The sequence below is a fragment of the Tenebrio molitor genome, chromosome 1, assembly GCF_963966145.1.
Source record: "Tenebrio molitor chromosome 1, icTenMoli1.1, whole genome shotgun sequence".
NCBI classification, from domain to species: Eukaryota; Metazoa; Arthropoda; class Insecta; order Coleoptera; family Tenebrionidae; genus Tenebrio; species Tenebrio molitor.
Genome location: NC_091046.1, coordinates 35,198,584 through 35,216,175, shown reverse-complemented (window position 1 = coordinate 35,216,175; position 17,592 = coordinate 35,198,584). Strand labels below are relative to the sequence as shown.

The following is a 17,592-nucleotide window of genomic DNA, read 5'->3' as shown; positions in this document are numbered from 1 at the left end:
AGAATGGTTAATAAACAATGTTCTCGTGTTCATTATTGTCGACGAATAGCCGTTTGGCAATCTATATTTAAATCCTTTGGATTACAAACTGTGACACTGCTGGGATGGAGTTGTATGCCGCAAGAGACATACTAATATTCGAAGCTTAAAACATTCTCCAACAAAAATTGTGGACAGTTTTCTAAAGGAAGTCCTCGAGTCACCGTTGATGATTAGCTGAGGCTCCATTTTTAATTATCTATGTTTTATATGTGACATTTCTGTATACCTAATTTATAGGTATAGGAATAGTAAACGCACCTTATATTTTTATATTTCTCATTAAGAGAGGTTAAGAAAAACAATAATCTTAAATCATCCAACCAGAAATGCCATTATTATGATATTACAGTACTGAAATAAAGTAGGTACAGAGTGTTCAAAAAAAAAAAAAAACGTGATCAAGTGATATTGTGCTTGCTTTTGTTTCTGTTAACGTATGGCGTAGCTTCCCTAGCGGTCAAATTATATCTAGATGTCAAACGTTATTTATCAGCGAACTAAACAACGAAAGTGTTCGTGGTTTCGTGTTAAATGATATTTTTACTTTAAAATGGTGGTTTAATTTACAATAAAATAATAATCAAAATGAGGTTATATATTTGAAAAGAATGTTAAAGTACACCAACTAAAAAGGCTACCTGCGTTTGGAAGAAAGAGAGAAAATCACGTCCTACTTGACCAGAAATTTCTTTGAACAATCGTTACCAAAATCTCCTACAGATACATTAATTCATAGTGTATTTAGTTTTAAGTTTTAATAATTAAAGAATAAGCATGAATATTAATGTATTGTTTCAATTTCCATTAAGTTTTTCCATAACTTTCTAAATTTAATAAATTTCTTTTGTCTGCACTATTTGTAATTCACTACGATATTTTCACTTATAATATCCCTAGTGCATTGATTATTTACGGAAATTTTTTCGAATGCATTTCTAAAACGTATTAATTATGTTTTGGAAATGCATGAGAATAAAATTTCCGGATATTAATCAATGCACGAGGGCATATTCGGTAAGAAAATCGCAACGACACGGACATTATGCTTCTTAAATTATAAATTTTTAAATCGTACGACACTCATTAAAGACCAATAGAAAAATTAGTTCACGAGCCATAACCAAGACAACAACAAAATAAATGATTTTGATTGGCTGAAAAAATTTCCACTTATTAATTTCATGTTGGGTTAGCTAGGTGCAAAACATTTCCAGGAAATCTCAATATTGTTATAGAAACGACACCGAATTCTGTTTTTCTATTGGCTATTTTTAAGTGTCGTGCGATTTTCAGTAGAAATTGTTGGCTTTCTTCCCCGTTTATTTTATAGGGCGGTTCCTTCAACGCAATCGTAAGAATAAAAAAGCAAAACGAAGAAACTTTCCGTTGAAAGTTAAAATCATTCTTTCGCACTGACATGTACTATTTGAGAAAGTGCTTGCCCGAGAAAAGTAAGTTCATGTTTACTCTGCCTTCAGAACTTTACATGATTTATGCGTTAATATTAATCTATAAAAGAGTTTGTCTCTTCGAAAAATAGTTTCACGAAAATCTGAATATTTTTAACCCGCTGTAATTGTATTGATATAATTTTCTGCAATGTATACGTATCGTGTACATTGTTTTGAGAATACCGTTGTGCAAAATGCAATCATAGTATTCGAGGGGGTTGCCTTAGAAACGAAATTCTCTACATAATTTAGTTTTCAAGCAATAAACCCAGAATTATAACGACTAAAATTCATTACAAAACTTTATGTTTTTACGAAGTTATTAAAAGGGCAATATAAATGAATTACCTTAATGTGTGAGGTGTCAGCGATGGGATGCAGAGCCGCCGTTAGAAGTAAAGTCACCCATACCGAAGCTGTTCCGGTTTTGCCCCAACTTCCCATCTGAAATTTAATAAACACTGTTAATATTTCACTACTCCGTTAACATTTTCTAATTATTTCATTTTTACCAAACTAGATGCGAGATGAGATTTTAATTAATATTACGCCACATGAAATAAATTATTCCTGCCATTTAGTTGTACAAGAAAGGGTATGTCCACACACAATATAACGGGTAACTATTAAAATTTTCACTTGGCTTTGAACGAGTTTTTATTTTTTCTGTTACTTTATACACACGCAAGGACGAACGACAAATGTCAGTCAGTACAATTGAAACATAGTTTTGAAATGTCAAACTTGTCAGTGTCTAAGGTGCAACGGAAAACAAAGAATGATCCATAGCCAACCCTAAGTGAAAATTTTAATAGTCACCCGTTATAACTTTAACAAAATGATATGTCAGAATATTGCTTTTCTCTGTCTTACGGGAAACCAGAAATGAATTAAATTCGTACTATTAAGATTTTATGTATTGGTTAGTTTGATGTAAAATGAATAATTAGGTACATTTCCCATTTTAGGAAGAGATAAATCAAGTAAAAATTGCTGTTCAATCAGAACTACCATAAATTTCAAAAAACTTCTGGTCATGAAGAATAAAAACATTAAAAACGTATGGCTCACCTTGTCAAATAATATCTAATTGAACTGTTAGAAACGTCATTAATCGCCACAATAATTTTGTTCACAAAGTTTTATCTACAGGGTTATTCTAAATTATTGTAGTCCAAGTAGGTGTAAAAACTGAATGTAAAATTTATGGTTGCAGCTCCGTATAAAAAACATCAAAGTGATGTGAATAAGTGAGTACACACTGTTCACACACAGGAGTTAAATTGGGTGCAAAACAACTCAATATTATTAGAATATATGCAATATGCATTGAAGCTCAAGGCTACCAGTTTCAACACTTGCTTTAGAGTCTAGACTCTAGAGTAATTTAAAACACATTTTTGTTAATTGTTGTTTATTTATTTATTGTTATTACATTAACTTATTTTCATATATTGCGCGGATTTATTTGTTTTTGTTGATCTGGGTACATAACCTAACTTTAATCGACAAAATCTGGGACGCGATTCGTCCGCGGCAGTGCAGTATGAAATCCTGGCGCTAACCCCAATTCTCGTAGAATCGTAGAAAAAAAGAACCGTTCTTAAGCTTTTCCTGAAATTGTCATTTTATGACAGTTCGTTCAAAACAATTATAGTGATAAACACATTTACGCCTGAATTATTCAAGTTACGCCACACGTTTTTTTTTCATAGCCTACTTGACCAGAATTTTTTTGAAACATACGGTACTTTTCACCTCATAACAGTTGCGTTTTTCAGACTGTTATTCATAATGCCGTTCAAAATATGAGAGCAAACTATGTTGTTATTAGCTACATTTATTCTCCGTTGATTACTATTTATTCCCAGGACGCTATAGCGTCGTACTCTTAAATTCGTCGCACGTGCTTTAAAGGCTTCCTTATACACTTGTATCATAATACAGGGTGTTTTCGAAGTTGAGGTGTTCCTTGTAACACGAGATACTATACATTATTCTTAAGAATTTTAGCCTAAATCTTCTTAGTAAAATGTTTGTATTAACGGAGATAATTGATTGTATATTTTTATTGTTTTCTAAAATTTTGAGTACGGTCCTGTCTATTTCTCCGCTGTACTAGATTAATAACGGACGTGGCCCAGGATGGTGTCTTTCTGGAAATCGCTCTGCGTACTCTCTGGACGCCGCAGCTGCATTCTGATAACGTGATAACGTTGCCCATACATACAGCAACATATCTGTGAGCTCATTATTTTCGTAATGATAAAGCCATTCCGACTAATTAGATGACAACTCTGACAGTATTTTTGATTAACGTCCATGCTCATTTGATTTTTTTTTGTCAATTCTAATTTCTAACAAATCAGCGCAAATTTGAGCAGGACCGGTTTCAAAAATTTCATAAAAATTAACTTATTGTATCTTCATTGTCGTACACATTTTACTAAGGTGATTTTGGCTAAAACTCTTTAGAACAACGCATACTATCACATGTTAAAAGGAACATCTCAACTTCGAAAACACCCTGTATACTATTTAGTAATTTCATAATTCATTATTCATTTATTTTGAAACTACGAATCATTAAAAATTGCTGAAAATGTAAATGTAAATTTTGCGTTTAAACTTAATACATTAAATCGCAATTGGATTCTCAACAACTTTATCCGATAACTTCTTTGGATATCTCCAACGCGACGCAAAATATTGAGAATTGACCCTATTTGCCAGATCGCAATTGACTGGGTTTACAAGTTACAGTTTAGTTAAGTATCTGAAAGGATGCATCTCATGAAGTTCTACGAGTGTACAAAAATTCAAATCCCTACTTCCACATAAAATATCAGAAAATATCAAATATCTTCATCTTAAGTGTGGTACACTGTATTTGTTGCACCAATGTTATTAAAATATGTTTGCATTCAAAAGTATAAAAATAAAAAAACATAACATGACATGACATGAGTGATAAAAAAAATTCAAAGCAATTTTCTGGTTCTTTACAGCGAGGTATACTTATGTTTTATGTTCTAAGATGATACCGTCATAAGCAGGAAAAAACCATCTTGGGACTTTTTATTAACTCTCTATAGCACTAACAATATTTTTATCAGATAATCATCAACTCTATTTCTATTACTAACATTTTACATTTAAAAGAAGAAAATAGTTTTGTATAAAATAAATACAATTTAATTTATATCATTTTTAAACTTGTAAATAAGCAAATAAAGGAATTACCTTATAGTTTGGAGAACTACGTAGATGATTCCTCCAGAATATTTAAAGTTGTAATTTATAGTATTATTACTGTATAATCAGTGTTGCATAATTATTTAAACATTAACTTTATGTGTCAAGATTCTGCTCAATTTAATAAAGTTGCGCAAAAGAAATTCTGCTTTGCTACCGGAAACTAAACGGAATTGTTTGAGGAATGGAGATTATTCTTGGGCGAAATTAAAATAGATGGTTTAAATGTAAATTTAATTATCCAAGTCTTGTGGGGGTTAAATACTGATATGGATATGCATTTCGCATCCTGCTGATATTAATGGATGGTCTCATACGACAGCTGCGACGTAGGGGATCAGCCATAGTAGGACAGCTCGTATTACTAACTCAAGATAAATGATCTCTTTCGCGTAATTAAGCGGACATTAATTAACTTAATTACTTCGAATGTTTCTGAAGACTACATTATTATAAAGCCAAATATCGAACCCCAAGAGAAAAATTCGGACTGCTCTCCGCCCAAATGGCTCGACGTCGACTCGAAAACTCCGGATGCATTGCCAGATTTCGCCAACGATTTTTAATTGAATCAATAAACAAGTCACTTTTATATCTGCGCAATTTATTAAAATCGCCTTCATACTGAATAAATATTAAACAGCTCTTTGAGCATTAAAGTATAAAACGGAAATTCTTACTGGCAACCACCCTTAATTAACTTGAAAATGGAGCTAATTAGTAGATACGAAAGGCAAAGTGGACTAGTGGAGCTGCAAATAAAGTAAAAAAGTTCAATGCAAAATCTGCAGAAGCACATAACAAATGTAACGAATCTGTTTAGGGTGACGTTTAAATGTTAATTTAGTAACACCGGATGCCTCGTGTGAGCGTAAAATTTTGGTTATAAAGAATAATATTGCATTGGCTTTATTGTGTCCCACAGCTGGTATCCAAACTTGCTTCAATAAATTTTTAGGTAATTTGGCTTGGCCGGATTTGTCAGCTTGTTGGAAAATTATTTCTTAAGGTACCCAACATGCAAATTTGGCCTATTATACGATCTAAATTGTTTGTTTATAGTGTTAATTTTCAACCCTAACCCTAGAATATTAGTATTCACGTCGAAAATCTGTGGTCAATCCTTCCTGCTAATTAGGTAGCAAATGGAAGGTAAAACATATCTGACTGTGACATTTGCAAACACCCACACAAATTTACTGGAAACTTTTTTCACTCGCGAGAGCAACCTAACAACTGTCATTTTAGCTGAGTTACTTTATTATTTAAGTTCAAAGTTTTGATATAAGTCTCTTAGGAAAGTCATACCCAGCCTTAAATGTAAATTAGCAAGACATTAATGTACGCTAAATAATGGATAAAATGTGTTTGGCGAAAATGTTAAGCCCACATTGTGACATTTACGAAATAACATTGCGGCAAGCGGTTTACAGTTAATTAAAAACGGTTTCGTGTTGTGATACATGTAGCGAATTTTAAAAACAACACCGAGATCATATTCGTCCAGTTTTGCAATAGGATAATACAATTTTTTTATTATTCATCGATAAAAACAAAAAACACACACGATCCCAATTATGTATTTTCATTTGTAAAAGATGATTTTGTGAAAATATTTTTTTTATTTTCCCTTCCAATACATATAGGGTTTAGGAGGGTTATTATAAATATTTTCAACATCCAAGTATATTGCGGAAATTTGCCGCCTCCATTACATACTATGTCACTCTATAAAAAATGATGTGATTAATTGGTTGCATAACAACAGAAGGTTCTAGGTAACGTATTTCAAATTGGAAAAATTGTTCCAAACAGTGACCACATCTTGCACGAGCTAGTCTTGAAAAAGACTCTTTTGGCCGCCTTAATTAAGTCAGAGGACCTCAATTTACACTTTGAAAAATGATAAACGATCACAACCAAGTGACAAGTGCGAACTGTCAAAAATACAGAAGAAGCGGCAAATCTATACATATTATATAAATCACAACCCACCTAGGATGTTAATTATTATACAACGTGATCAAGAACGACTGAATCTGTTGGTAACAATGAAAATTTGAATGATTTTGGTACCACTGTAATCTAAACGCATTTCCGGTTGTCAGCTTTGACAGAATTGACAGATGAATTTGACGTTTACCATATAACGGTCATTTTTGTAATAGCATAAACATACCCGAGATAACCTAACTTTTTTTTAATGTCGTGTCAAGTTAAAACATCCGGTCAGTGCCAATTACGAAACAGAAAAACACCAATATTTTTCAATTGTTTCATTGCCAACAGACTCATTTTTGATCACGCTGTAATAAGCCGCTATTTTAAATATATGGGGTGATTCAAAATGATTGTGGATAAGTATGGCAACTATGGACGAAAATTTATGTGGCAACTGTGTGGGTGGAGTAGAGTTGACATTTGTATTACATTTCATAAGCGTGCATTTGATTTTTTTATGCCATTGCACATTGATTTGACAATTTTCAAAATTGCGCGACTATGAACTGTCATAGAAATGTCAACTCTATCTTACCCACACAGTTGCCACATAAATTTTCGTACATAGTTGCCATACTTATTCACAATCATTTTGAATCACCCAATAGATAAAGGAGTTATGAAGAAACTATTCTCAGTTCCTTAATAACTTTTTACATTATTGGAAGCTAAATAAAATATTTACTAATAAAATTGTTACGTAATTGCCTCAAACTGTCTATAAATACATATCTACTAAATTATAAATTTGATAAAGGAATAGCTTTTACAATTTTTTACGACAGAACTTCAACAGGACAGAACAGAGAGATATTTTGCTATCAAGTGCAGAAAATCTGTTGGAACCCTGTTTCGAAATGATAGACACTATAGACATTGTAAAAGCGATTTTCCAATCGTTCATCTTGTAAACTACTGCTGATGCCAATATATTATTGGAAAGGCACTTTAAGTAAGGTACTAAGATTTTAAATATCAAGTAAACGCGCCGTTAAACTTGCCTTACTTGACATAAAATAACGTTATGGGGCCACGTTTTAGCTATATTGAAATTTATTTTGAGCTATATCCTGCATCGGAGCTTATCAGATAAGTCTGCAATTTTCTGCAAGAAAGCTTTATCGACTATCGAGGCAAATTCTTTCTATACGAGGAATAATACAAATATTTCCCAATACTATCTACAATATTTTTAGTTATTTTTGCTTGACATTAAGTAAGGGTAAACTCTTGAGAACTTCGCACAATTAGATTAACCCAAATAGAATACGTGCAAGCTTGCTATGAGGATGTCTTAAAGGCGCGCGCACGTGAATTCATTACGTGCACTTCCGTGTAATAATCAGATCCAGTTTGTGGTTACAAATGAAGACTGTAAATTACTAACTTAAAGTAATCTGGCTGTTTGGTGGTAATGCAGATGTTGAAATGCTCACACAAACTGAAGATCTGGAAATGGTCTTCATGAACTTACAGTAGAGGGCATAAAAAATCGTCATAACCAATCATTTAGGAATTATCATTACGTGTAGGACTTGAAAAAATTGTAAGTTAAAACGCAAAGTGCGGTGAGTGCCAATAATTTGGAATAAGTAATACAAATTTTTACTTTCCCCGTTGCGCTTTAAGAAAAGAACTCAGACAGGTCAGTTTACTTTTTTTTAAACGAAGATTACAAATTTTCCACACAAAAATCTTTATTAAAAATATAACTCATATGGTTGAATTGATATTTTAAAAGCAACAAATTCAAAACGCCAAAATTTCACATTTCACAAAAAACATCTTTCTTCAATCTCCAATATAAACAAATAATCAAAGTAAATGTTTGCCATTATTTTGAAACTAAAAAAAACATTTTGGAAAAAAGTTCTCAATTCATCCCCGATACTTTTTTTTTCACTGGCTGGCTGACTGGAGGAAATAATTCTTACTACGGTAGAATCTTATAAATAATCAAAGTGGACAAGATCGAGAGATCATGCAGGCCACTCAATAAATTTCACTGTATCAATTCTTAATTATGTACTAATTTAGAAAAAAGTAAAAATGTTATTCCTTCGTGATGGAACATATGTATTTATGTGATGCTACATACCCACATTCTTCAATTTTCTGTAAAAATAGTAAGCAAGTAGGCTCGGCGAGTGTTTTATAGTATGGTGTGATCAAGAATGACTGAATCTGTTGGTAACAATGAAATTTGGCAAATTTGAAGTTTACCATCAAAGGCTCATTTTTGTAATAACATAAACATAACTGGCATAACCAAAAATGTTTTTAATGTCGTCTCAAGTTAAAAAATCCGCTCAGTGCCAATTACGAGACAAAAAACACCGGTACTTTTCAATTGCCAACAGACTCAGTCATTGTTGCTCACGCTGTAGATTACATACCGAGGTAGGACTAGGAAGGTGGGAGAACTAAAACAGTTTACCAAGGCGTCGCCGAGGTGAACTAATGCTCGAGACAGGAATGAAACACATTCCCACCGAGGTTTGTATACTATTTTATTCGGAATCATTACATTTTTAGCAAATATAAAATTAATTTGATAAAGTTTCATTTCTACTGTTTTTCGACTTTCAGTAAGTACGCCACTGGAAAAATCTTATAATAGGGCGGAAAGTGGCCCATTACTGAACAAGAGAGGGAAGTAAAGATAAAAAGGAATGGTTAACTTTCCGCGCTCGTATAAGTTTAGGAATGTGCATATTACAATACGATTCCGAATAAATTTTTTAAATTAAATTCATGTTTAGATAAAAATTGTTTTGCTGTCATGTAATGTCTTCTATCTTACCAATACAAATTATAATGTATTCAATATGGGCTGCGGAATATCATTATATTTTATCGACCCCTGCAATTATTGTGTAATGCCTTCAAAATTTTAAATCCATTAATTCTGGCCCCATCGTTTCACCTGCTCAATAGAATCATAACAACTGTTATCGCCTGACCATGATTAATGATGCATATGAGTATCCATGTGGGCGTGAGGAGTATTAGGGTCATTAATAATAAGTTATATATCCATAACGTTTAATCTTTGGAAAGCGGCTTATTTGAGATTTTAATATTAAGCCCGGTTGTTTAGTAACAAGCAATTCAAAAATGTGTAGGTTATAAAAGGCCAGTTTTGGCAGTATTGGTTTACACATATTGTTAGAAAAAAATCCAAGAATAAAGAACTAAAATTTAAAATAGTTCAAATTTTTGCGCAGATACATATCTACAAAAAAAATCTATTAGAAAATTATGTTGTACTATTCACAAAAATGTAATTTTGGTCCTTGAGGTAAATGATATTGAGTCTCTGATCACTAGTAATATTGACATGCACGAGAGGATATTTTGGCAGACTATTTCCGGAGAAAAATTTCCATGATAAGTAAGTACAAATAAACGTAATTCTGTGTTCAAAAATTGGTTATTCTTTAAATTTTTTTGTTCGAAAATTTGGCACTAGTGCAAATTATCGATAATTGCACTAGTGCAGGATTATCGCTGTAATTCGATTGCTATTGGCTAAAATTCAAATATTCGAGCTTTTTGACTGGCTTAAATTTTTCGAAGGAAATAGTCTAATATATTTATAATTAAGAAGTTAAACGAGCATCTCCGATCAATAGCTAGGTTCAAATTAATCCTAAGAATAATTAATACAAGTCGTAATTGGGTCAGATCATTCTATTGATTCGAAAAGTACTTAATAAAATTAATGTAATTCCTTAACACATTTCTGCGGGATGAAAAATAAAACATGAAAAGAATGTCGTTAAGATATTTACGACCGAGTTGCCAACTTTCGAAATAAAATCACCACCAAATATTATTAAATTTTAAATTTCTTATAGGGAATAAAATTAAATTAACGTCATTTCTTTTTTATTATTCAAACTTTTTTTAAATACAAAAACGTAAAAATATAATTGCATCTACTTTATTAAATTAGTCATGTTTATCTCCAAGCAAATTGGTTTGGAACACAAACACTTTATGATGTCATTACATCTCTTTGAGCTATTCTGTGAGCAATGCCGAAAAAAGTATTGATCAGTCCTGTATTCAGTCGGTGGTCGTTGGAAATTATTAAGTGTCTGTGAAAATTTAGAGCCATCGTTTTTAACACTGAGTGATAAAACATGAAATTGCTAATAAATACATAGTTAAAAATGTCAGTAAAAGTATGTACCTTAAGAAAACTTCATCTTTACGTGATATTGTTAAAATTTATATTTTTATATCTAAATGTAGACCCCTATTAAACGTGTTATTATCTAATTATTAAATTTTTTGATAAATAGATTAAAACCTATTAACTGTAATAACTTTTAACACGACACATTGCCATATTTCATTTTAATACACGACAAAGTAAAAACTTCAACAAACACGATTACGAATAGAAAATATGTACGTGTGTCAGAGATAACAGATCTATAAAAATAATTACACCGTCTAAGGTTTCATAACTTTATGTTTTTTTAAATTACCATTGCTGCTTTCTCGTTTATAGTTATAATATAAAAGTCAAATTCAAGTTTATCTTTGTAATTGATTTTACTACAACATTTAACATTTATTTCGGCAACTGTGGCAAATTGTTGGGGCGTGTACTTTAACCCTGTTTAAATATTTCTCCCCAAAAGTGAAAAATGACTTGGTCGAGCAAGCCTTTAAAATTTCCGCATGCAAATTAGACGTTAGTTCGGCCTTAATTAAAAACTTGAAAAATGATTACGTTTGCGTCGTACACATGAGTATTCCCCCCGGATCCTTAATTTTCCCAACATCCGAAAATACTTTTTTAAAGTTGCAAAACTATTTCAAGCACTTTGCATAAATCCTAATGTAGTATGTATTCGTGGCAGGCGAAAAATTATTACGGCGAGGACTTTATCTAACTCGGAAAAACGCAACTTGAGCTGCTTTCATTCTGTTGATTTAATTAATGAGCCCTGAATAACCATCGCCGCAAACATTTCACTAAATTCAAGGAAGAATGACCGCTCGACGTCCTGGATAGGGTTTCCCACTCCGCAAACAATAGAGGTAACAGTTTGCCAACATCGCCGACGACATATTTCAGGAAATTGCGCAGGCGAGTGGGCAGAATTTTGATTTTTTTATTCATTGGACGACGTTAAGGGCAGACACTCGTGTTACCGGATGGTGTTCCCGGGAAACAAACCTGTTTCCCTTTAAACCCGATTAATTTAATTTTTGACTCTCTTGAGCGTAACAATAAGAACAATTTCAGGAAACTTGAGGCACGTCTAACTGCTTGTTTTTACCAGATATCCGATTTCAAACCACACAAACTAAATATTATGAATTTTTGGTTCAGATGTTTCGGATAAGTTCCACGGTCGGAGATGGCAAAAATTGCGCGTTCACCGCAACCCGGCTTAATTCTTTTATGTTTGGTAAACACAGGTGAAATAGAAATGAAGCTCCGTAATCCCTTCGAAATCCATTTTGCAGGGTTATTATCTGATTTGCGGCCGGCCATTATTTCGATTCGTAGCAGTTGCAGAAGAGAGAAGTTTTATTTATTGAATGGGCTTTTAAAACTGTTAATCTGTAACTAAGCCACGCTTTACAATAGAGGAGTTACTGCTGGAGTGATTTATTTTTAGCGATCAATAGAGCCCGTCCGGCACCAACCAACACATATCTACTACAACAATGTTGTTGTGTTCGTAGATGTAGATTGTAATCGCTGGCAAAAGCCAGCTAAACCGGTACATAGAGCACAAAGCAGTCCTGTTTTGATGGCTGGAGTAATGCTGCAAGCGGTTTCCTCATGTGTATTTTATCTCATCTTGAGGAGCCTAATTTCGTAAGGCACTAAGTCGACACTGCCGCTTTTCCCTTTTCAAGAAATTGGCAGAAGCTTGTCAGACAAGAAAAATTGTGAGAACACACAGTTCCGCTTGCTTTTTTCTCGTACGTTCTTGATTGGATAAGAGCGAAAAGTCAAAATCCCCTAAAACGAAAAATGTTGTTCTTCGTCTTTCTTAAATAAGTAACTTGAAAAATGTATCATGTGATCAAATACATTTCAAATCAAGAATGCTCTGAAATGTCTTTATGTGTCAAATTACAGTCCAAAGCACTATTGATTTATGCTCTCAGTAAAAGTGACATCGCCATTTGACATTTCGCAGTTTAAGGTTATATTAGTATGTAATGTCATTTTAATGAATACAAAAAGTACTTGTAACTTTCATTCAGAATTACATTCTGTAAAAGTAATTCTGTCAAAACTATACATATAGGTATGCGGTGCCTTTTTTTAACACTGCCCATAGGGATTTACATGATAAAAACTTCGGATCGTGTTAATAAGTTTTTTAACAGGAATTTTTAAGTAAAATTTGGCAGAATATTAGAGTAATATTTAATTCTGGATTTAGATAACACATTGGTAGTTGAAATTCAAAAAGGTATATTATTATACTCATGTCACATCGTGAGGAAGTTCCTTAACATTGACACAGAACATAATAAAACACAACAAAGTCAAAATGTGGAGGCGAGACGCCGGTAATTATGTTGATAAGCACTGCACTATTACTTGATAGTATTATCCGTAATAGTGTATGTACTTCGGCAAAATTACCGTGCCGCCGGGTGGAGGTGGGATACGAATAAATCTTTATTTTATACTTAAATTTTAATTAAAATTATGACATGAAAAAATTTATGAAATGAAAATTCAAAAATAATTACGATTGTTTAATATTGTTGAAGTAGAATTTTATTTATTTTGATGTAATTCTGATTTCCTGTTTTATGTTTATGAAATAAAATTGCACATTTTTCAGTCTATCCCATTCAATCATTGAAAAGGTATCCATTGAAAATTATTAGTTTGACGTTTGTTGAGTTTATATTATGTCATAGCCTACTTGGCAAGCCACGTGGTAAATTTAATAAATTTATTTTTGCTCTAATTCCGTGATTATTTTGTTTTGTACGATCGGCCAAACTGAAATTGATTTATAAAATACTAATCTGATATTTTCCCAAATTTCGCTTGAAAATTCCTACTAAAAACCTTATTAACAGACCATAAACATTTTAACATGTAAATTCCTATGGCCAGCGTTAAAAAAGGCACTGTATATTATATATGTATAATCATGTCAAAAATAAATTATTCCCTAGGATTTAGGGATATTCGTTACTAGGTTGCCGTAAATTTGGTTAGGTTGGAGGCTATGTGGTTTCTGGTGACAAACAAAAGATATCGTAACTGTAAGGCAGCGAATTCCTTGTAACAGTTACATATGGCACTATTTCGCGGTAAGTAATAGATGTTTTTTCGTTTCACAATCAATTTTGGTTTCTGGCGCGTTATTTCCCTAAAAGTTTGAATTCTAGGGAGTAATTTATTTTTGACACGATTATATTAATTATCTTTACTCATCATTGTTAACTGTCAATTTCTTAAGCAACTTCAGTGACAATATTGATCACAACGTTTGAACAATGCAATCTTTTAGTTTTTTATAATTTCCTGCTAAGTTTTATTATAATAGCAACAAGAAGTTATCGTAACAACCAGTTGTTTCAAGATTTAGTTTTTATTTGGTACACTCGGAAAACATGTTGCCAACCTACATCTAAGTTTAAAATTAATGGCTTTCTAGAAAATACATTTTGTAGCGTCGTCACAGATAAGCTATGATTGACAAATTTTTCTTTCAAAATCAATAGTTGGGATCTCTGTTTATAATGCATTTTGTTTAATAAAATTCATCAGGTAACTTACATTGTATAAGAATAAGTAGTAGATATTTGTAAAATAAAGATTTAACAAAAGTTTTTATTTGTCGATTAAGAGAAAAAGTTTTCACAGTGTTTGCTGACAGTTTCTTATAAATCTTTCCACTGAAGTAGATACTGAAATGTTTGTATTGTCAATTCTCTATTTCCTATTGTGCATGACTGAATAAATAAATAATGTTTTAAGAGATTCAATTCTTTGACCTAGCTTGATTCAGTATTTGATGGTGTAGCTTAGTACTAAAAGTTGGCAGTAAATCATCAAATTTAGATGCGAAGATGGTCACAAGGTGTCACGTCCACGAACATTCTCTTTTCTTTTGTGGTCCATAAATAGCAATTACCTTTTAGGTTCACAGTTCTGACAATTTTTTAACAATTATAACATACTGTTCTTTAAAAATGCTTTTATAAACGAATAATAAAAGTTTCATAAGTTAGGTTGCTTTTTATGTAATTATTCAACTTATTTAACAGTGGTAATTATTTCTTCGAATTCACGTATGTACATGTAACACTTTTAGTGGTCACTCAAAACCCACAAATAGCGTATCGGGGTGAAACTTATTCTGCCCTGAAATGGCTCTCGATGAGCGATAATTATAGGAGATGCAACTCGAATAATGCACGACAACGCCGTTCATGCATACCCTGTGCTCAATTGCCATAATTTCACCAAATATATAACGGCGCTGAAACCACCACGCAATTACAGAAATTCTGTTGGGGTGCTGGTTTAAATTTCGTTGCGCCTACGTTGATTTATATGGTAAAACATTCATGTGCTACGAATTTACCACACACATCGTTGAATTGGAAGCTACAGGGCTCAGTTTCTGTTTTTACCACTTTTTCATATGGAAATTACATGGAAATATGTGTTTTATACGGGACACCCAAATAAATAAATCTGCGTCGGGTCGCAAATAGCTTTAAAAAAACCAATTAAATGAGAATAAAAAAATAAGTGTCTTATTGGGTTGCGTTTTGTGCACAACGTTCATTTTAATGGATTACCATTTTTCACTTCAATGCCCACAAATCGCATTTCCCGCACTAACTATTGAGTTATACAGGTCATTATAAATGATTGACGTTGAAAACCCACAACAATTTGGATGTGCCGCTAGCCTCGTTAGAGAAACTACTAGACAGATTTCCACTATCGCCAGTAGCGCCACCTATCGGCGATATTAATCTCACTCAAGTTATGAGGCTTGCGGCACATTCAACTACGTCACCAACGCCTACTGCGAAAATTGTTTATAATGACTCTGTATAACTTTACATGAAACATGATTTCTAAATTCAGCCTTGCGCAAATGTAACTGTTAAACTATTATACTGTTAAACTGCAACAAACTTCTTACATCTGTACACTTTCAAGTATGAGGAAATTTTTCGACTCAGATGTTAAATAGGTATAATATTTTTATAAGGTCATAATAAATCAGAGGACTTACATACCTACTGTTTTTCACGATAGGAAAAGTTTTATTAATTATGCATTTTTGCATGGTAGAATCTTTACTTTATCACTTTTATTAATTTTAAAGTAAAACGATATAATGTAAGATTTTTTTTTATAAATAATAATTGTCAGTGTCAAAATTAAATAAAAACCTAAAATGTCGCATATGGACCGCTGTATAGCAATTTTACCCCAAATCATAGTTGAGGTTATGTTCAGTTCACGACGCTCTTTCACTGGCAAATGTCAATGATCATTGTAAAAATGCAAATTTTCGGCTTAAGAAAATGTAATTGAAACTCGGAACAAATTTACATTATATTTGGAGCTCTAACAAAATTCATTGATGATTTTGAATGCACCTGTCGAACTAATCTAAAACAGGACTTTCAAGGAAATTCAATAATAGATAATATGAGTATGCAAGTTAAGAAATTTGGTTATAAAAGTTGTTTATGTATCAATCCACTAAGGTTTTGTTTCTTTATCATGAATGTGGAGATTATTTGCCTATTAATTTATTAATAATAATAATTAATTAATATTTAGGTAGGCTGTGCACACCCAAGATGGGCAACGCACATTGTGCACTTGCAAAGAGAAATAATAATCAATTAGTAACTACGTAAAAATTCATTGCCCGAATATGGTGATTTTGTGTTACTTTGCTGATCATTTCCCTTGCTTTAGTACCGATAAAAAAAAAGCATTTCAAATAGTGTAAAAGTTTGCAATAATGTTACCCGTCTGGCAGTATATTTTTCAAATAGACGACACATCTAAAATCGAACTGACGGAGAACTATCAAGTTATCTAACTGATACCTTCGTATTAACCAGAAATTGGTTAATAAAATAATAATAGTGACTCTTCAATTCACCTGTCATTTTTCAAATATTAACCAATAAAATAGCAGATATTTACTTTCGTAGCCTAGCAACAGCAAATTCCAGCGAATATTCCACTAGTGAAAACATACCTAACTGATTATTTTTTAAACAGTCCTGTCAGCCAATCGTAATGAGGAAAATTTTCAAATGGACCAATAGCATCAAAATTACACTGACTGTTTGCTAGTTTAGCTAATTAACGCGATAATTTTTTCGTTGTTAAGGTAGCGTAGCCATTTGTTTCAATATAAACAGTAAAAAATCAGCACCGTCGCCATTGTGGAGTACCATTCAGATTTCGCTTTTGAGATTTGACATAGTTTAAAAAATAATCACGCCGAATTACATTAGTGATGGTAATTTTTTTATAATTTTAACTAGAATAGCACTCATTAAGAAATCCCACTCGTGGACTTCGTCCACTCGTGAGATTTCTATAGCAACAAAGATTCGTGCATCTAGTTAAAATTATCAAAAAATTACCATCACTTATGTAATTACTGTTGAGTATTCCACTAGTGGTTGCAGTGAATATTTTAAACTAACTTAATTATTATTTTTATTCAAGGAAATTATTACTTTCTTACAAAGTTAACTGAGCAATGAAATCATGTGTAAGGCAGATTGGCGAACTAGCTTTGAAATATTTTATTTTAATGATTGATTTGGTTCATTGAATAGT

The 17,592-nt window shown here is 32.3% G+C and overlaps 1 protein-coding gene across 1 annotated transcript in view; it reads right to left on the bottom strand.

Moving 5' to 3' along the window:
• The window catches only part of LOC138138891 (follistatin-related protein 5-like), a 178,482-nt gene that overhangs the window by 104,113 nt on the left and 56,777 nt on the right, over positions 1-17,592 (bottom strand). The window contains exon 2 of the mRNA XM_069059371.1: positions 1,842-1,937. Within this exon, the coding sequence (XP_068915472.1) occupies positions 1,842-1,937 (96 nt within the window). The remainder of the gene's footprint in view (positions 1-1,841; positions 1,938-17,592) is intronic.